The sequence below is a fragment of the Phacochoerus africanus genome, chromosome 2, assembly GCF_016906955.1.
Source record: "Phacochoerus africanus isolate WHEZ1 chromosome 2, ROS_Pafr_v1, whole genome shotgun sequence".
Taxonomy (NCBI): domain Eukaryota; kingdom Metazoa; phylum Chordata; class Mammalia; order Artiodactyla; family Suidae; genus Phacochoerus; species Phacochoerus africanus.
Genome location: NC_062545.1, coordinates 268,221,032 through 268,242,741, shown reverse-complemented (window position 1 = coordinate 268,242,741; position 21,710 = coordinate 268,221,032). Strand labels below are relative to the sequence as shown.

The following is a 21,710-nucleotide window of genomic DNA, read 5'->3' as shown; positions in this document are numbered from 1 at the left end:
CCAGACTCACCTGGACTATTTCTCTAGCCTCCTGACTGTTTTCTCTGCTTCTACTTCTGCTTTCTTCCAAACTGTTCTCCACCTAACAGTCAGTTAAAAAATTTAAAACTGTAGACCAGATTGTTGTTCCTCTTGATTAAAATCATTCAGTAGCTTTCCGTTGCCCTTTACTCATCAGTTAGTCTCTCTCTTTACCATGAACTGTGGGGCTGTCTGCATGATGTGGCAGTTGCTTTACCTAGCCCCTTCTCAAGCCACTTCCTCCTTTCTCCCATACCTTAGCTGTACTGGTGTCCTTTCAGTTCCTTGAACATGCCCAGCTCCTTCCAGCTGAAGAATCTTTGTGCAGCTCTTTGTCTCCCTGAAACACCCAGTCCACCTGCTCCATCTCCTCCTTCCTGTCAGTAATTGTCATCATTTTTGAGAAGCTGCCTCTGACCACATTATCTCAATAGGGCTTTTCCTTCTCTTTGTTCCTTCTTTGATTTCATATAACACTATCCGCAAGCTGTGTGCTTTGTGGTTATTACTTCTCTCCAGCTAGACAGGTAGCCCCACATCAGGATGCATGGTGTATATCCGGCATTTGTAACAGTGCCCGATATAGTTGCTCAGTTTCTAAGATGGGTATCTAAACTTAAACATGAAGCTGATATAGAAAATCTCATTTCTCCGGGGAAGATGGGCATCAATACCGTCCATCCACACAATTCATGCCATTGATACAGAGAACCTGTATGTAATTTGAAGATTAGGCAAAATGCTGCAGGAGGGGGTCTTGAATGACTGACAGGCACTAAAGAGGCAGTATGAAATGTAAAGTCTGTGGTTGGAATAGTCACTGCTTTTCTCTTTTATTTTCCATATTTACCTAGGCATGGGAAGCATAGCTAGGGTGATTTTGGCCCTGGTCTTCTTGGGCTTAATTCTGGAAGTACTCAAATTTGGTTTTTCTTGCCTAGTGGGGAGTATGGTTAGTCTGTTTGTTGAAACAACTGTATGAATTCGCACATACCTGAGTTCCTTAAACTGAGTTGACAGCTTCTTGGGAGGGTTTTCACTGTGTTTGGTGCAGTGTGGCAGAATTGGAAAGGACTTTGAAGGAAAATTGGGCTTGGTTTTATTTTGTTCCTAATTTGAAAAACAATAGTAACCAAAACCAAAACCACCACCACCCTCCCCTCCACCCTGTTTCCCTATCAATAAAACAAAAGAATTGGACAAGGTTTACTAATTAAGGTTCCCGCCACCTTTTCTCATTGTGAAATCTCTGATTCCTGTAAAAAAATGTTTGGTTCTGATCCTGGGGATAATAGCAAAAACTGAAGCCTTAAAGGAAGCCTTTCCCCAAAGTTGTTTTTATGGAGAAATAGTGAATGCTATCATAGACTACCTTAGCAAGTAGAGAGGGAAGGATAAATTCCTTGGGGATTCAGAACCCTTTGAGTTAACCTATATTTGACTGCCCTTGCTCAACTGTAAGTTTATTGGAAATTGTTCAAGGAAAAAATATTTTAGAATTTAATGGTCTGGGGCTCTTAATGACTTGTACTTCACCCTAATAGGAATTTAAAAAGTGAATCAACTGAGAGTAATAAGTGCCCCCTTCTAAGCTGTGCCTCTTCGAAAATAATCTTTTTCACTTTAACACAAGAATGAGCAATTCATTTGGTTGCCCAGAGGACCACCCCCTCTTTGCAGAAAGGATGCAGCCGAGAGGAGAGAGAAAGGCAGTCTTTCTTTCTCCTTACAAGTATTACAAAGCTGAGTCATACAGGAAGATTAAAGCAAATGAATGATTTTAATATGAATTTTAGTTTTCATTCAGTGGTAACAGCTGACATCTCTTTTATTAATTGTTCCTACTATGGACTAGCCTTTAGATCAAATGCTTATCTCACTTATTCACCAAATAAGCTTTGGGTTGGGTGGTAGTTTCCAGGTAGTTTCCAAGTTTCCAAGTCACTTACCGTCTGAGCAAGGTGAGCTACTCAGAGGTTAAATAATTTGCTAAATTAAGGCACAGTTAGTAGCAAGTGATTGAGTTGGAATTTGAACCAAGTAAATGAGTAATGAATCTTTCTTTGAGATGACAATATGGCTGAAAGAATTTTTTATCATTTTTAATGGTAATTAGAAGATAATAGGGAAATTAATGACACTCAAATCACAAACCAAATTGTGTTCCTTCTCTGTCCTTTTCCTAGAGACCCTGGGTGTTGTCTTTTCATCTAGTCCTGTCAGTACCCTTTCTTTCCAAGGTGCTCCTTAAGTATTCTAGAAGTGAAATCAAACCCTGAGTTAAAACAATGAACCGTCGTATTTTATATGATCTCATAATAGTATTTCACAAAAGCCTGACTTTATTTGTAACTTAGAGTCTTCCTGACCTGTCGCTTTAAATATTTTAATAATACAGGTTTCTCCCCACCCCTAGTGAGACCCACTTTTTTCCCCAATCACTTTAATTATGTGAACTAGAATCCTGTTTCTCACACATCTTCAGTTCTCAACCTTGTTAAAATTAATCATATAATCCCCCTTTAAAACATAGTATTAAATCACCATAGTAACACAGTATCCAAGCTTTATAGATAAAACATAACAGCCATAAGAAGGTAGCGTTTGGTGTCCCCTTGACAGCTCTATAACTTTTATAGAAATATGTTCCTTCTCCTGGCTTGTGTAAGGTGGAGGGATAGCATTACTTACACTTGTTTTATTACCACGTAGCTTTTAAATTGCTACCTTGTTTTTGTTCACATTCCTAGATAAAAAAGGAGAGTTAGAACACTTTTCTTTTCTTTTCTTTTCGAATTATTTTCTTGTATTCTCTAACCACTCTTCAAGATAGGGAATTGTTTCCTTAAATATGACCAGGTAGAGTCCATTGACCTTTTGTACTGGAATACATTGAAAGTTTCTTTAATTGTCTTCTCTTTTCTTTTTCTTTTTCTTTCTTTCTTTCTTTCTTTTTTTTCTGGCCTCACCCTTAGCATGTGGAGGTTCCCAGGCTCTAAGGGGTCCAATCGGAGCTGCAGCTGCTGGCCTGCATCACAGCCACAGCAATGCAGGATCCAAGCCGAGTCTGCGACCTAAACCACAGCTCATGGCAACATCAGATCCTTAACCCACTGAGTGAGGCTAGGGGTTGAATCTGCAACCTCATGTTTCCTGGTTGGATTCATTTCCACTGCACCACAACAGAAATTCCTCTTTAATTTTCTTATGTGGCCTATATAAGAAAGTTTTAGAAAGAAAGCTACTCACATATGAAAACTTAATTCATATCCTAGCCAAAAACTCAATCAGTCTACCTTTGGAAAAGGCCTGGTGGTGAATCATGATTTTTCATTTCTGCTGACAATTTATAACAAATTATAGGTGAGAGCATCAATTTGAATGTCTTCTCAGTTTGAGTATATTTTAGAAAATATATATAAAAATATGAGTTCCTTTGAACCATTTAATCTCAAATTCTAAAATATTACCAATATTAGAATTTGTAATATTTAACTTGTGTGTGTGTGTGTGTGTGTGCGTGTGTTTTCTGGAGCCACATCTGCGGCATATGGCAATTCCCAGGCTAGGGGTCTAATCGGAGCTGTAGCTGCCAGCCTAGGCCAGAACCACAGCAATGCCAGATCCGAGCCTCATCTATGACCTACACCACAGCTCGCGGCAACTCCGAATCCTTAACCCACTGAGCAAGGCCAGGGTTTGAACCGGCAACCTCATGGTTCCTAGTCAGATTTGTTAACCACTGAGCCACAACAGGAACTCCCATATTTAACTTTTTTTGAAAAAAGAATCCAAGCCAACTGGTAAACTGATCTTAAAAAGTGGATTTTTACTTGCTGTGGCTGTGGCATAGGCCGGCAGCTGCAGCCCTGATTCAACCCCTAGCCTGGGAACCTCCATGTGTCGCAGGTGCAACCCTAAAAAGACAAAAAAAATGAAAATAAAAAAAATTAAAAACTGGATTTTCAAATATTTTGTAAGTTTATTTTTTTAGAGCCACAGATGTGGCATATGGAAGTTCCCAGGCTAGGGGGTCAAATTGGAGTTGGAGCTGCCGATCTGTGCCACAGCCGTAGCAACACCAGATCCTAGCTGCATCTGTGATCTACACCATAGCTCGCAGCAGTGCCAGATCCTTAACATACCAAACCTACTGAGGGCCAGGGATCAAACCCGAATCCTTATGGATACTGGTCAGGTTCGTTTGCTCTGAGCCACAGTGGGAGCGCCAACATTTTGTAACTTTAAAAAGGAGTTTCTAGATTAATCTGAGTAAGCATATGCTTTTTAATTTTTTGAAACAGATGTTTTCTATTTGATGTGTGGTTTGCTGATTTTTGTGTGGATGCAGGAATTTTTAGCTTTTTTTTTTTTTAATGTTCTTTAAAGCCTTGGTTTCATTTCTTAGAAAGCACCTTGCATTGTCAAAATATTTGGTATTTTGTCCTGTAAAACATAAAATGTATTCCTCATAAATTCGGAAATTATGGAAGATACAGGAATTTAGGAAAGTAACATTTAACCTTGCCAGTTTTTGAATTCCAGCTCCTCCTCCTCTGTGATTGATTCAATTATTTACCTATTCAGTCCTTTAGTTTCTCTTTCTGTAAAATGAGAACATCATCCAAATTCCAGGGTTGTGGAGTTCGCATTGTGGCACAGTGGAAACAAATCCAAGTAGTATCCATGAGGATGCTGGTTTGATCCTTGGCCTCACTCAGTGGTTTGGGGATCCGGCATTGCTGAAAGCTGTTGTGTGTCTCAGACGTGGCTCAGATCCCACATGGTTGTGGCTGTGACGCAGGCTGGCAGCTGCAGCTCCAGTTCAGCCCTAGCCTGGGAACTTCCATATGCTGTGGGTACAACCCTAAAAAGAAAAAAAAAAAAATTCCCAGGTTGTGAGAGCAAATGAAATGGTATGATATCAAGTGTCTAGCTTGGGGGCTGACACTTAAACTCTGCTATTGCAGTCTATTGTTTTCTGAACTAGAGGAATGATCAGGTGAACAATATTGCCAGCAATGCACTGGCTGAGAGGGTTTTGGTGTCAGATAGGCCTTAAAATCCATCTTGTTGCAGTTTATCAGTTGGCACCTTGGGCAGTGCCACTCTTTGTCTTTAAAATAAGGTTAATAAAATGCACCTGCCTGAACTCTGTAAGAAGTTTTCGTATCTGTGATGAGGTGGTCATTGCTTGCTATCTTTTTTTTTTCTTAATGCTATTTCAGTCTGTTCCCTTGAAGTGTATAAATTTTAAGTTCATTTATAAAGAGTTCCACTGAGAAAGGAAATGTTACAGGTTCAACGACTTGTTGTGATTAGATACTTTATCAGGAGACTTACTGCACATTCATTTCCCCCTTTGTTCTGTCTTTGCGGCAGCCTCACAGTTGGCCAAGTTGGCCAGAACTTCACGTTCGTGCTCACTGACATTGACAGCAAACAGAGATTTGGGTTCTGTCGCTTATCTTCAGGAGCGAAGAGCTGCTTCTGTATCTTAAGGTAAGGAGAACGGCTTTGGCCATGGCTAGTTCAGTGAAACAATGTCAGCTTTTGCGTTATTCTTCTGGTAATTAAATTTTCCAGCTGTCCTTTTATTTTCCTATCTCTTACCCACAAGTCACTGCACTTGGGGAGAAGGACTTCCTAATGTTGTCCTTGCACTTTAAGTTCTGCAGATAATTGTATTTATTTATTTGTATCACATCCCTTGGGTGGGAAAAAGGATCACTGCTTCTGTGGAGTGTGTGGAAGCTGGACAGTCAGCGTGCCTTCAGTTCCTCCCACTGTTATCTGGAACTGTCAGAAATTAGCCTGTTAGGCTTTCCCTTGGACATTTTGTGTATGTAAGATTATTAATAAAGTATGTGTCTGTAGCTCAGGACGTCTTGCAGACACTGATTATGTCCTTCTCAAAGTAACACCCCTGCCCCCTTTGGGTCAATGAGTAACTGCTTCCCAACTTGGCTACCTCTGTGGAGGTTTGAAAAAAGTGCGGAATTCTGTAAGAAGTCTTCTTTAGGTCTTCTAAAACCCCGTTCATACACCAGAACCACACTTGCTTAATGCTCTGTTTCCTCCTGCCAGAGGGGTAAGGCGTGTTCTGGGGTGGGAGGATGTGTGGAAATCTGATTTTGGAGCTGCTGGCTCTGTGGGCTCCTGCTGGGCGCCTCCTGTGGGGGAAGTAAAGGCATCCCACGCACTCCCCTCCCCATCTGCCTTGTTAAGTAGGTGTCAGAGGGGCCTGCCTCCTGTCTCTCTCTGCTCATGTGCAACAGCTCAGGGCAGGACAGCAGGGAGGCGGCCCTGACAAAACCCGGGTCCCCAGTCTTAGGCTTAGGCCTGGGGATGGCAGGCCAGACCCTCTGTGAATTCCAGAAAGGGTAGTTCTCTGGTGTAGTAGTGTCTGTACTTTCTTCTTCTCCTCTTACTTAGAAAAGACCTCCCTGCCCCCACAAACACACATCCTCACATCATAAAGGTGGTTGAGGACTGACTTTCAAAGTGCCTTCACTCTGTAACTGTCAGTCAGGACTGCTACTTCTGTATTTCTCTACATACATCTTATTTTTAATCATTGTTTTTAAATCAGTGAGGTCAACTTTCTTCTTCACCAAGCGTAGCGTTTCTGATTAGGGTACTAGAGGACAACTGCTGGAAGGACCTTGGGAGAAGGTCCAAACCTGGCTGCTTTGTGAGGCTGCTGTTTCTCAAGCACATCTCAGTAGCCCAGGCCCAAGGACTGCTTGGCCAAAGTGTTAGATTCTGGTGTAAATTTTTATTTACTTTTAGTTTTTACGATGTTTTTTTAAAGAAAATTTTCTATTTTTGTCTATTATTTCAGCTATCAAATTTTCGCTAGGACACTGCGTATTTATATAGTCATTTAGAGGTGCTGAGAATTTAAACCAGGTTCTTGGAGTTTTGCAGGAGGGCTTTTCCCCCAAAGGCTATGATGTTTCTTTCAAAGCTTGGATGTGTGTGTTGAGGGGAGAGGGACCCGTGAACTGGCACTATCTCATTCACTCAGCAAATTTCAGAGAGTGACCTGTTTATTTAAAAACTTAAATTTAAAAATTGTTCTCATTGGATTCTGATGTTTGACTTTGTATGTCCATATGTAGGCCCATCCACTTCATATTTGCAAGAAGCTATTTGAATAGCCTCTTGCTGCATCATTTAGAGTGAAAAATAACAGCAATAGATCTGGCATTGCTGTGGCTGTGGTGTAGGCTGGCGGCAACAGCTCCAGTTAGACCCTTAGCCTGGGAACCTCCATATACCATGGGTGTGGACCTAAAAAGACGAAAAAAAAGAAAGAAAAAAAGAAAAGGTCTTCTATGAATTCTAGGATGTGCATTTCCCTGTGCTTGGTTTGGAAATAATGCTGGGTTAAAACTAGTAGGCGGGAGGAAAGGCTTGCTGTTAACCCTGGATTACTGGTTAGTGACGTGTCCAGCGGAGGGTGGAAAGGACTGCCAAGAGACCATGGGTGGGTTTTGGGTCTGGGTTACATTATTAGCATCATCCTCTTTTGCTATTTGGTCTCCTTGCTTTCCTCAGATGCTGTCCCTTTAGTTAACCTGTGCCTTGAGGTCCAGCCACTGTTCTCAGTGTGCCCAGTACTCTGACTCAGGTCTGCTCTGTAGTCAGCTTTACTTTTGCTTTCCATTTCTTCTTATGAGAGTAGTAATTCCCAGTGATGGCATCTGTGTGCACATAGGCTCCACTATTGTAGGATTTAGCTTCTCACGATCACTTCCTCTCTGACTATTGTCCCAAGCTCATATGCTTCTGACCCCTATGAACCACTAGACCTCTCTGCCTTCACGCATTTACCCATTCTCTCAAACTCGGCTTGTGTGCTTCTCAGAGTAGCCTTCTCCAGGCAGAGGAAATCATCCCATCCTCTGGATGCACCCAGCATGCTTTGCATACTTCATTTACACAGTCATAAAACTTGATCTTCCTTTGCCTTTCTCCTACTGGACAGTTAACTCTTTAGGGGAAAAGTTTGTGTCTTAAGCAACTTTGCATCCCCAGCTCTTAGTGCAGTGCTTGACCAAAATATTATGTGCATGGCTTTCAGAGACAGGGAGATCTGTTAAATTCAGTTGGAAGATTAGGACACTGAGGGCTCTGAGTGAGAGGAAAGTCCTCAGTAGACACTAGTTCAAAGAAAAAATATGAAGTATAGCTGTTGGCAGAAGCATTGTTCACACTACCAAACAGTTCATTTTAGTCATAGGAGGTGTACCTTTGAGTCTCGCAGAGGAGATTCAGTGTCACAGTGGACAGGCATGTCCATGAAGGACTAGGTCATCAGTATTACAAGATTTAAACTTAACTTCACGATGAACTATTCTTAGACATCCTTTATTCAGTATAACATACTAGGTTTGTTCTTGGGGGCACTGTCTGTTCCTTCCCACTAGAATGTAAACTCCATAAAAGCTGGGACTTCTTACCTGTTTTGTTCACAGATACACCCAAAGTGTATTGAAGAATGTCTGCATGTAGTAGATACTTAGTAATACTTGTTTTATGAAGGAATGAATCCCTGAGTTTATTTTTAAACATTTTTGCAAAATACATTTGAACTCTTGTCACCAGCTAACCCTGACAGAGATATAGTTGTACTAAAGTGTAAGTCTTGTTAACAAAAGTACCATCGCAGGAGTTCCTGTTGTGGTTCAGCAGAAACGAGCCCAACTAGTATTTATGAGGATGTAGGTTCAATCCCTGGCCTTGCTCAGTGGGCTAAAGATCTGGTGTTGCTGCAAGCTGTGGTATAGGTTGCAGATGCAGCTTGGATCTGGTGTTGCTATGGTTGTGGCATGGGCTGGTGGCTATAGCTCTCATTTGACCCCTAGCCTGGGAACTTCCATATGCTGCATCTGCAGCCCTAAAAATAGAAAGTACCATAGTATATAAAGTCAAATGCATTATTCCCTCCCACAGTTGACTAGTTCTTTCTATTGAAGCATTTTTACTCTACCTTGAGACTCACCATTGTATTATTTAACTGGTTCCTAGATAGTAGTTAATAATAGATTAAAAGCAACAGCTAGGAGAACAAGAGTTAAGGGTAAGTTAGTTGTTTTCCATTATAAACCCAGGAATGTGAGAAAATATTTTTAGCATTTTCACATAGTACTATCTGAGTCTAAAATATAATAAGAATTTACCTCTGAAATATTTCAAATAGCATAAAGCAGAGTGACCTAGATCATTTCTTCATGATTCCTATATGCCCAAATAACACATGCCAGGCTAAAAATGTAATGAAATATGCTATTTATAGCTAACTTCTGGTTTTGGATGAACAAAACATAAGAGTTCAAAGCCATAACTGTATTGTTTGGGGTAGAGGAAGGAGTAGATTTGGAAGATGAGCCATATAATATTAAATTTATTTACTCTTTATAAAGGAACTTTAAAAATATTTGTGTTCCATAATTTTTTCTCTTTTATATATAGGGATCTTATTTCAGCCCTTGAGAAAGCTTGAGTAACTATCTTTATACCCAAATAAAACTGTTCAGAACCTATTATACGTTTTGGGAAGAAATAACTTGTTTCATGAAGATGGGATCTAAACTTTTTTTTTAGTTTAACAATTAAACTTTTTATTTAATTAGTAAGTATCATAGTGTCTTGTATATACCAGGAATGAGCAATGCATAACTTGTGGTCTTTGGCCTTTATGTATCTCAAGATCCTTTAAAAGAGACTCAGGAGTTCCCGTCGTGGCGCAGTGGTTAATGAATCCGACTAGGAACCATGAGGTTGCGGGTTCGGTCCCTGCCCTTGCTCAGTGGGTTAACGATCCGGCGTTGCCGTGAGCTGTGGTGTAGGGTGCAGACGCGGCTCGGATCCCGCGTTGCTGTGGCTCTGGCGTAGGCCGGTGGCTACAGCTCCTATTCGACCCCTAGCCTGGGAACCTCCATATGCCACGGGAGCGGCCCAAGAAATAGCAACAACAACAATAACAACAACAAAAAGACAAAAAAAAATAAAAATAAATAAAAAAAAAATAAAAGAGACTCAAAGATCTAGCCCCAGCTCTCACATGAGAACCTTTTCAGATGTCATGTTCATGCGAGATTTTGGTGAACTGAGTTTTCTGAACTTGGTCTTACAAACTGAAACAAATATAAAACTGAATATGCTTCTGGGTGCATTATTTCCAGACCTCTTGATTTTGATACCCACCTCCCATTTAACTTCTGCTACTCTTATTGTCTTAGGAGCCACTTAATCTTTGGTAAGGGACTATGTAAACAAGTAATTAAAATATAATGTGATAAGTGCTGTTTTAAAAAAGTATGTATGTATAAGGTTCTTCAGGATCACAGATTAGGTGGTGCCCATGTCTGACTTGGAGAATCAGGGAAAGTGTTGCTGATGGGTTCCAGTTAAACTGGGTCTGAGGGGATCAATGGGGGCTTGCCTGGAGAAGAATGGGAAAAAAGCTCTCTGGCCAGTGGAAACTGGTGCACAAGGGCCCAGAGAAATGAAAGGTATAGCTAGATGAAAGAATGATGAGAATTGTGATGCAAGGGTGGTAGCAACAGATGATGCCATCAAAGTTGTGGGGCAGATTGTGAAAGCCCTTATGGGACACGCTCAAGATTTTGGATTTATCCCATAGAGAATGGAGTGCCATGTGATGGTCAGGGGCAGGCGTTAGAAATACCGATGTTTGTACAGCAAGGCTAAAGTGGCTTTTGTATGTGAAATTGCTGTGTACACACATACTTGGGATTTTCTGGTTATTGTTAGAAGGATGTCATCACTTTGGGAGTAGTACCTGATTTAGATTGGACTTTTCAAGCCTCAACTTTAGTGTTTTTTTTTGTTTGTTTTAAATTATAACTTAATGAAATATGTTCCTTGGTCCTTTTTGGGGAGTTATTATCCTTCTTTCCATATAAGTTGGCATATGGGCTTATGTTTAAACATTGATTGTGTTAAGTGAGAACCGTCTTCCTCCTGGAACACTTTCTGACTTAATGGCAGGAACAACTCTTGCATCCTTTTTCATCTGTATTGTACTCGTTTCTACTATAAATGGGAAAGCTCAGTTTTCACAGAGAAAAAGAAGCTAGAAGTAATAAGAATCTGGTTTTGAGAACTTTGACTTCTATCTTTACTACTCCCATGTATTTTAAACAACACATACAGTTTAGGAGAAAAATCAAAGGACTCTTTCCTGTGGCAGGTGCAGTGGCAGGAGCCCTTTTGGATTGTGTGTTTGCTACTTTAGTTTAAAATAAGTGAATGGGGGATGGGGAAGGGTGTTGAGAAGGAAGGCTGTGGGGACCGCTCCCAGATTTTTACCTTGAAAGCAGGTGCTGCTGAAATATTCCAGAAACAGATGGAATCTCCTATTCTTGTTTTAAGCTATTTATGGTTGTCTTGCCTGAGGGTACCCTGCTATACAAAAATGCACAGGCTGATGTTTGAGGGCAGTTTGGGCATCAAAGCTGGGGCCCCTCTGGGAGAAATCAGCCTTTCTTCCCAGTGCCTCAAATGCCATTTGGGAAACCTGGATCTTTCATACTATTTAACAGAAGACTTTCCTCTGCTTTTCAAGTGTTTCCATCTCTCTGGGACTGTTTGATTTCTTTTTAATTCCTTCCCTTAAATGTATGATGGGATACGTTGTTGTTTTCTGGATGGTCAGCAGGGAGAAGGCTTGATTGCTATGGCAGATTATAATTCCATCCATTGTGGGTCCTGGCACATGGCTTCTGTCAGAACCCAACCCATGGGATGGGGCCTGTGGAGGCTCTGGTTTACTAGGCCTTTTCTGAGAGTGTTGAAAGGCTTGCATGGGGGGTGTGCTCATTGGAACATCACTTTGTGGGAGGTTGTAACTTTTTTTTTCTTAATTAAAAAAAATGAAGTGGTTAGGAAATGTTGCATGTTTTATTGCCACACAGATGCCTTCATGCATAGCAATGTATAATTCTCTAGAGAGTCACAACTCAACAATAGTAACAAGCTCTACAGTTTTAAGAAAATCACCTTTGAAGAGGAGAAAGGGAAATAAATAAAACTGCCTTGCTCTCCTAGTGGCCTGCTTTTTGAGGACTGGAAAACTGGACAGTTGGAAAGACAGGTGTGCCTCCTGCACCAGCAACCAGCCTTAGGGCTGTCCACAGTGGGAGAAAGCCGCTTCTCTCCTTCTGTCCTTTATAAAGGAAACTAGCCTGGCTCAGCCTTCCCTCACACACCCCGAGCCCAGGGTTGTGGGTATTTGAAAACCAAGATTTTGGCTAAAAGAAATTTTTCATTTTGAGATTTAACAAGTAGGATATTACAAGAGACATGATATCTTCTCGCCCTGTTTTGAAGGCAGAGCACTTCCTTGTCTTAATGCTCATGAAGCTCAGTGCAGGGCAGCAAGTGAAACCACCCTAGGAACTCCAAGAGTACACTTTCCCCCTCCATAGTTTATTTATCTTGCTACCTCTGGTAACTGTGGCTGTTAGGCCATTTTGTAGATGGATAGACTTAAGTCAGGACAGTTCACTGCAGAGGATTTGGAAAGGAAAAGAGGAATTAGTATTTAGCAGCATTTATTTAATATGCCGGGTGGTTTACATAATTGTTTTATTCTATTGCAACCATATGAAATTATCTCCCTTGGAGAGATGAAGAGCTTGAGACTGAGAGGGATACGGTGACTTGACCAAGATCTCATGAGGAGTAAGTGAAGGAATTCGGTTTGGAACCCAAAATCCAACCCAAATCTCATACTGTTGACTGCTTTGGGCTTATTGCCGGTAACTTTATTTTGGCTCTGATTGAAAACTTCAGATTTTATTTTCTTGCTACCATGCAACCTTTACCAGTTTCAAAATTTGTTTCTTTTCATTGTATTTAGATAAGAGAGTCATTACGGGCAGTTTGCCTTTGCAGAATAATCTCAGAGGTCAGTTTATTTTATTATTATTATTTTGTCTTTTTAGGGCCACACCTGTGGCATATGGAAATTCCCAGGTGAGGGGTCAAATTGGAGCTGTAGCCTCTGGCCTACTCGGCAGCCACAGCAATGCCAGATCCCAGCCACATCTGCAACCCACACCGCTCTCAGCAATGCCAGATCCTTTAACTCAGTGATTGAGGCCAGGGATTGAACCCGCATTCTAATGGATACTAGTTGGGTTCGTTACCACTGAGCCATGACAGGATCTCCTTGGAGGTCAGTTTAAAGAGCTCTTAGGAATAATATACTATGGTCATCCTCATTCTATATAGGATGAAAATGAGACCTGAAGAGGGAAGATTTTTGTCCCAGGTTCTTTAGCTGGCTAATAGCAAGTTTCTGACCCCTAATCCAGGGTCTTGTCCAGGATATGGCAGTGATTTTTCCATAGAAGGAGAATAAGCCCATGACCACCTGGGACTAAGGCTTTTCAAGACTCAGCAACCTGCAGTTAAGAACAAAAGTCACATTCCCTTTTGGCCTGTATCATTGCAGTCTGTTTGAACAATCCAACCATATGATCGGAGAATAAAAAAATGATACAGTTTTGTTTATCTCATGCAGAGTGTGTTTGAATGGAAAACCAGTAAAAATTGAGTCTGTCTTCTGAGAGAGAGTCTTAAGAATTCCATATGAGGAACCCTTTTTGGGAGATGGAGAAAACATTGTGTAGGAGAGGCCAGTTGGTGCCTTTTGGTTGAGTGTGAGTGTCAGCAGTTTTTCTTGGACCTCCCTGCAAGCAAACCACTTTCCTACACAGCAACAATAAGCAGAATGTATTTATTTGAGCCTTATCTTTGCTTTTCACTGGGCAGGAGGTAGAAAGGAAAATAACTCAATATGCTTCACACCTAAAATTGCCCTTTGGATCTCAGCTGCACTCTTATTTTAAGAGCAGGATGGATTTGTGAATACAAAGAAGAGTCTGAACTTAGGTTTTCTGGCCCTCCCCGTGATCAGTTTTAGAAGCAGTAGGAAGCCTAACATTTGTCTCTCATGGAGTTGCCCCAGAAGACTGAGATAATACCTCTTTACATCATTGCAAACAGAAAAATCATCATGCCATCTGAAGTTTGAGGAACCCATAATTCTTATAGTCCATTATGAGCCACTTATTTTTAAGATTTTTTTTTTTCTTTTTGAGATTATGAAGCTATACTTCCTCACTAGAGGAATTTAGAAAACTTCAGGAAAGTAAGAAAAGTGGTCTGTCATCTCATGACTTTAATAATGACTGGATGTGTTTCTTTCCTTGAAATGGGATCATGCTGTAGGTATAGTTTTATATCTAGCTTTTTCATTTATTATATTATTTAAGAAAGCTTCTTTATATATCATTAAATTTTCTTTCCTGAGAGTCTTTTTGATTGTATAATTTATTTGTGTGAGATTGATTTATAAAGGAAGAAGTTCTTAGTTATCTAAAAACTATTTCTTGCTAAGACTTAAGCTTTTATAAATGCATTTCTAGTGAATTTATCATTCAGCTAATTACTTTGGTACTTTTGTTTTAAAAAAAAAAAACCCTCAACTACTTTTTATCTTAACATGAATGCGTAAGCTATTACCCAATTCTTGACAATGAAAAATAGTTATTAACTTCTAAAAACAATGAACATTAAAGTATGAAAATACTGTCAAATGTCTTAGTTAAATCAAGTCCAAAGTATATATTTAGTTTACTTTTCCTTTCCATATTTCACTTTGACATTTATATCTTCAAAGTAATCCTTTTTATTAGCATTAGTTATATTGTAAATTGCAAAAAACAATGTAGCATAAAGGGAATACTTTTAAAGTTAGAAAGCAGTATAAATTTTGATCTTTTTTTTTTTTTCCCCTTTTGTCTTTTCAGGGCTGCACCTGAGGCATATGGAGGTTCCTAGGCTAGGGGTCAAATCGGAGCTGTAGCCACCCGCCTACACCACAGCCACAGCCACATAGGATCCGAGCCGTGTCTGCAACCTATACCACAGCTCACGGCAACGCCGGATCCTTAACCTACTGAGTGAGGCCAGGGATCAAACCCGCAACCTCATGGTTCCTAGTCAGATTCATTAACCGCTGAGCCACAACAGGAACTCCTAAATTTTTATTTTTGAGTGTATTACATTCTGAATGAAAACAAAGTATACATATCTTAAAACTTTATGTAGAAACTTGGAATTTTTTTTTTTTTTTTTTTTTTGTATTTTGTCTCTTAGGACCGCACCCGCGGCATATGGAGGTTCCCAGGCTAGAGGTCCAATCAGAGCTATAGCCATGGGCCTGCACCACAGCCATAGCAACACCAGATCCGAGCTACGTCTGCGAGCTACACCATAGCTCATGGCAACACCGGATCCTTAACCCACTAAGCGAGGCTAGGGATCGAACCCAAGTCCTCATGGATGCTAGTTGGGCTTGTTAACCGCTGAGTCATGACAGGAACTCCTGAAACTTGGGAATTTTTAAACACTGTAGATAAACTTAGTTCTATGCTATAGTATGAAATGGAAATCAAATACGTTTTTATTTTTCACTCACGGAGAATGAAACTACCAGTAACCTTCAGCAAAACTAAGGACATTGTCCTCTAACTAAATTCATAAGTGTTAGACTGCCACTATGAAGATTTTTAATCCCTTATCCATAATACAAAGCAGTATTTATTACCATTAATTCTGAGAGGCATCATTTATGGTTTCTAATCCATTCTATTTCAGATGTCTTTGAAGTACAGTGGGTGGAGCTTTGTATATGGGGTTAATTGTCCCATTGTTCATTTATTCAGCCTGGTATTTTAACTAGTTCTTTATGTGTATTAATGAGCCCAAAATGCAGGAAAAAGTGCTTGGCTCTAAAAAAACTTGACATTTTAAAACTTATTTAAATGTGTAGTGGAAAAATAAGTTGGGTGAAATTCAGTGTCCCGTAGTTTTTTGGTTAATGACTAATTTCCTTTAAAAAAAAATTTTTTTTTTTTTTTTTTTAAGAAGGCAGTATCTTCAGCAAGTGGTGCTAAGAAAACTGGACAGCTGCATGTAAATCAATGAAACTAGAACACATCCTCACACCATGCACAAAAATAAACTCAAAATGGCTTAAAGACTTAAACATAAGACAAGATACCATAATTCCTAGAAGAGAACATAGGCAAAACATTCTTTGACATCAACCATAGAGATGTTTTCTTAAGTCAGTCTCACAAAGCAATAGAAATAAAAATAAATAAATAAACCAATGGGACCTAATCAAACTTACAAGCTTTTGCACAGCAAAGGAAACCATAAAAAAAAAAAAAAAAAGACAACCTTTTTTGGGGAAATTAGTTTCAAACGATGCAGCTGACAAGGGCTTAACCTCTAAAATATACAAACAACTCATACAACTCAATAGCAATAAAACAACCCAATTGAAAAATTGGCAGAAGGCCTGAATAGACATTTCTCCAAAGAAGACATACAGATGGCCAACAGGCACATGAAAAAATGTTCAACATCACTAATTATTAGAGAAATGTAAACCAAAACTACAATGAGGTACCACTTTACACAGGTTAGAATGGCCATCATTAGTAAGTCTACAAATAACAAATGCTGGAGAGGGTGTCGAGAAAAGGGAATCCTCCTACACTGTTGGTGGGAATGTAAATTGGTACAACCACCATGGAAAACAGTACAGAGTTACCTCAGAAAACTAAATATAGAACTACTCTATGATCCAGCAATCCCACTCCTGGGCATATATCCAGACAAGACTTTTATTGAAAAAAATACATGCACTTCTGTGTTCACTGCAGCCCTATTCTCAATAGCCAAGACCTGGAAACAACCTAAATGTCCATCAATAGAGGAATGGATTAAGAAGATGTTGTATGGCGTTCCTGTTGCAGCTCATTGGTAAGGAGCCTGACTAGTATCCATGCAGCTTTGACCCCTGGCCTCACTCAATGGGTTAAGGATCCAGTGTTGCCGTGAGCTCTGGTCTGGGACAGAGACGTGGCTTGGGTCCTGCATTGCTGTGGCTGTGGTGTAGGCTGGCAGCTGCAATTCCGATTTGACCCCGAGCCTGCGAACCTAGAAAGCAAAAAGAAAAATAGATGTGATACATATATGCAATGGAATACTACTCAGCCATAAAAAAGAACAAAATAATGCCATTTGCAGCAACATGGATGGAACTAGAGACTCTGATACTAAGTGAAGTAAGTCAGAGGAGAAAAACAAATACCGTATATCACTTGTATCTAGAATCTAATATATGGCACAAATGAACCTATCTACAGAAAAGAAACATACTCGTGGACATGCAGAATAGACTTGTGCTTCCCGAGGGGGATGGGGAGGGAGTAGGGATGGGCTAAGACTTTGGGGTTGGTAGATGGAAACTATTGCATTTGGAATGGATAAGCAATGAGATCCTGCTGTATAGCACAGGGAACTATATCCAATCACTTGTGGTGAAACATGGAGGATAATGTGAGAAAAGGAATATGTATATGTATATATATGTACACCTGGGTCACTTTGCTGTACAGCAGAAATTGACAGAACCTTGTAAATAAACTATAATAATTTTTTTTTAAAAAAGAACATTAAAAAAATTAAAACATGTAATTCTAGTCCCATATGAAAACAGGAAATCTTTAGAGGGATAAAGAACAAAAACCAAAGGCACAAAAACAACCCCAAACCGAAAAGATTCTAGAAAAAAAGATTTGCTAGTGTCCAGTTTTGTGCTGAGCTAGGGTTTCTGTTGTCACATAGGTTTAAAAAAATTTTTTTAAATAGTAATTTTGGTTCCATTATCTTAGGGAAATTTTTAGTTTGTCATTTTTCTTTTTTGGTACATGAAAATATATAAATGTTGATTATCCTCATTAAGTAAAGATAAGCAGTGTTTCCTAACCACTGGAAACAAAACGTGATTTTGTATCTTTTCTCTTTATTAAAATTTCTTAGAGATTATAATTCTAAGTCTTTTAATTTGAAGAGATAGTTTAACTTTCACACAGTGGGAATCCCTGAATTTGTCCGTTCCTCAGATCTAATACTTAGGTTATAATGGCGTGAACATTGGTGCTATATTTGATTTTTTTATCTTCTTAAAAATCAGATTATAATAAAAATGTTTTCACTTATCCATCATTCATCTTTGTGACAGTTATTTCAGGAGGGAATTCAGAATATACTACTTCAGAGTATTGTGATGACTAATAAAGTAACACTTGATAAAGTTTTTGTGTGTTGTATCTACTGTGAAAATGTTTAGCTGCAACCCTGTGCCTTTCTTTTGTAAATTGTGAACTATAACCTGCAAAAGGAAAGTGCATTGATTTTAACTATATGTACACACATTATATATACAATAAGTGTACATATATTTATATGTATCACATAAGTGCACGCAAGCAATTATGTAGCAAATACCCATATAATTACTAAGTTAAAAAATCTACACCTTATAATTTTTTCACGTAGGTATTATCCTTAAATAATAGGGCATAGTTTTGTCTTGTTTGCAACTCTGTGTGGATTATATAATTTGGAATTTTTATTCTAAGTCTTCTATTGCTTAATTTTTGAGATTCATCCATGCTATTGCTTATAGTTGTAGTTTGTTTTCTTTGCTACATAAGTTTTTGGTATTTTAAGTGGCCATTTGGGCTGTTTCTGGTTCATGGCTTTTATGAACATTCTTAAATAGGTATCCTGGAACATAAGGGCACTAGGTTCTCAGGTGTATAAAGCAAATTGATTAGCTACATACATCTTCAACTTTATTGGATAATGCCAAATTGTTTTCTAGAGTGGCTGTGCCATTTTACTGTTCTGCGAGCTGTGTGTAAGCATTTGTTCCCACACTACTGCCACTTACAGCTTTGTTTTTAAAGACGACATGCAGGGAGTTCCCATTGTGGCTCAGCAGTAACGACCTGACTAGTATCCATGAGGATGTGGGTTCGATCCCTGTCCTTGCTCAGTGGGATAAGGATCTGGCGTTGCCATGAGTTGTGGCATAGGTCGCAGACACAGCTTGGATCCCACCTTGCTGTTGCTGTGATTGTGGTGTAGGCTGGCACCTCCAGCTCAACCCCTAGCATGGGCACTTCCATGTGCCTCAGGTGCAGCCCTAAAAAATATACATACCAAATGAATAAATAAATAGACATGCAGCTTGCTATTCTCCTTTCTCAAAACCTACTAGATCTAGGTATTCCCCTTCTTTATTTCCCTCAAGATTACTCTTGCCGCATGGTCTGAAGAGGCATTGCTAGAGAAAGAGGCAGTGCTGGGATTGTAAGAGGAAAGTTGATCATCCGAAAGGTAAAATGAGCTAGAAGGAGGCATGGCATAAAGAGCAAGAATAGGGCTTGAATCCTAGTCCTGCTGACGTGAAAGTTTGCTTTTAGGTGCTCCATTTATATTTTTTGAGCCTTAATTTCCTCATCTCTACTTTTTTTTTGGGTTGGGACTAGAGATAAAATAGACAAAGGATCTTGGTTAGGTAGTGATTGGCACCTTAACAACATTACACAGCTCAGGTGTCATTAAAAGGATAGACCAATTGCAACATATACATGTTGCTGTCATAGATGTGATTTGTGTGGGCAAGTACATCACCAAGTCTGTGTGAGTCTGGTCACATCAACTTGCAGATGATGCTCGGTGGCCCTGAGTTGAGCACTTACATACTGTGGGTCAGGGCGGAAAGTGGTCCCAACCTTCCTGGAAACAATTGGCAGTGTATATTCAAAACCTTGAAAATTATTCCCATTTTTGGAAATGTAAGGAAAACTCAGAAATATATGTAAAGATAGGTGTATGAGGATGTTTATTATAACATAGAATGAAAAGTTAGAAAATATTCATTGAGGGAAATAGCTCAATTAATACCATGAGGCCATTAAAATTATGTTTTTGGTAATTATTTAATGACACGGAAAATATCTAGGACATAATGTAAAAAAAAAACATGAATTTTCATATATAATATCTTTGTTTTGTGAGAAATTTATAGAAATAAAGATCAGGAGTTCCCATTGTGACACAGCAGAAACAAATCTCAGTGGGTTAAGGATCCTGCATTGCTGTGGCTGTGATGTAGGCCAGCAGCCGTAGCTCTGATTTGACCCCTAGCCTGGGAACCTCCATATGCGGCAGGTGCAGCCCTAAAAAAAAATAAAGACCGGGAGACTGAATACCTAAGTATTAACAATGAGATTAGTTAAGTAATGGGATCATGTGTGTTTTAAAGGTTTTTTTTGTTTGTTTTGTTTTTGGGGGTTTTTTTGTTTGTTTGTTTGTTTTAGGGCCTTACTCCTGGCATATGGAGGTTCCTAGGCTAGAAGTCTAATTGAAGCTGTTGCTGCTGGCCTACATCAGAACCACAGCAACTCCAGATCCAAGCCGCATCTGTGACCTTCACCACAGCTCCCGGCAACACCTGATCCTTAACCCACTGAGCGAGGCCAGGGATCAAACCCACAATCTCATGTTTCCTAGTTGGATTCCTTTCCGCTGAGCCAAGATGGGAAATCCTTCTTTGTATGTTTTCAACGAGGTAGTTCTTCAGGCAGTTTTATCCTGTCAAGTTCAATGCAAATATTCATCACACCACAGATTATGTGTTTTTTAATTTGGAAAAATTATAATTACGTTCATATAGCACATAATCCCAATATAGAATGCCACAAATGGTAGTGCTTTAACTACCAAAATGACAACTGATGCCTAGTATGTGTTTTCTTCCCCACTAAGTTTGTGGAATGGATCTGAGCTCTGAAATTAGACCTGTATTCAAATTTTGGTTCTACCACTTACTTGCCATAGGAATGGAAACAAGTCACTTCACTTTTCTGAGCTTCAGTTTCCTCATCCATAAAATAGAGAATACTTCCCATGGTACTCCTGGGGATTAAATGAAATTTTTGGCGCGTAATCCAAAGTAATTATTCCTATGTTGCCTTGCAAGATTTAAAAATACCGTCAGTTGTAAAATGTACCACAATAGAGGTAAAAACAGCTTTTCAGTGGAGGGAAAAAAAGACTGTGTTGATTTTTAGATTGATTTCAAGAAGCATCTTGATTTTAGAAATGTTAAGAGTTCATCTTAATTGAGGAATGATTGTATTAATTTCACAGTGGGATATTTAGCATCTGTCATGTAGATTATCACCACTTTACACTTACCTAGATGACCTTTTCATTTTCTCAGAAATTTCTATCTTATTTGTGTGAAAGAACTAGGAACCTATTCCCAATTCGTGCCTCAAACCTGCTTTTTTATGGCCTCAGGATCTCTGTCATAACCCCTTTTATGCTTTCACAAACTGAGCCCCTGGGGAGCTGTCTGCACTTTTCAGTGTGATCCAGCTGAATTCCTTCCCTTCCCCACTCGAGCCCTTTGATTTGCCATGTTTTTGTTCATCTACCCTAAGGATGGACTGAGATCGCTGAGCACGGCCTCTCTTGTGGTGCAAAGTGAGAATTGTTTTTAATTGAGCAGAAACATGTGGAAGGATCAGGAATATCTCAAGGGATTACAGAAAAATTCCAAATTTGTACTACTTACAGCTTGTGTTTAGAACAGGGTCTGCTGGGAATAAATGTTAGTTAGTGTGGCCTGTGACCTTAAAAACTGTTGACATGGAGTTCAGCCAGAAACTAGCCACAGACCTCCTTTGTTAAACTCATTCATAGCTCCTTGA

General features: G+C 39.5%; 1 protein-coding gene across 9 annotated transcripts in view; it reads left to right on the top strand.

Annotated features, from left to right (window-relative positions):
• The window catches only part of DENND1A (DENN domain containing 1A), a 518,366-nt gene that overhangs the window by 171,520 nt on the left and 325,136 nt on the right, over window positions 1–21,710 (top strand). For all 9 annotated transcript variants that reach the window (XM_047768359.1, XM_047768362.1, XM_047768357.1 and 6 more), the window contains one exon: window positions 5,404–5,523. In XM_047768359.1, coding sequence (XP_047624315.1) covers window positions 5,404–5,523 — 120 coding nt within the window. The remainder of the gene's footprint in view (window positions 1–5,403; window positions 5,524–21,710) is intronic.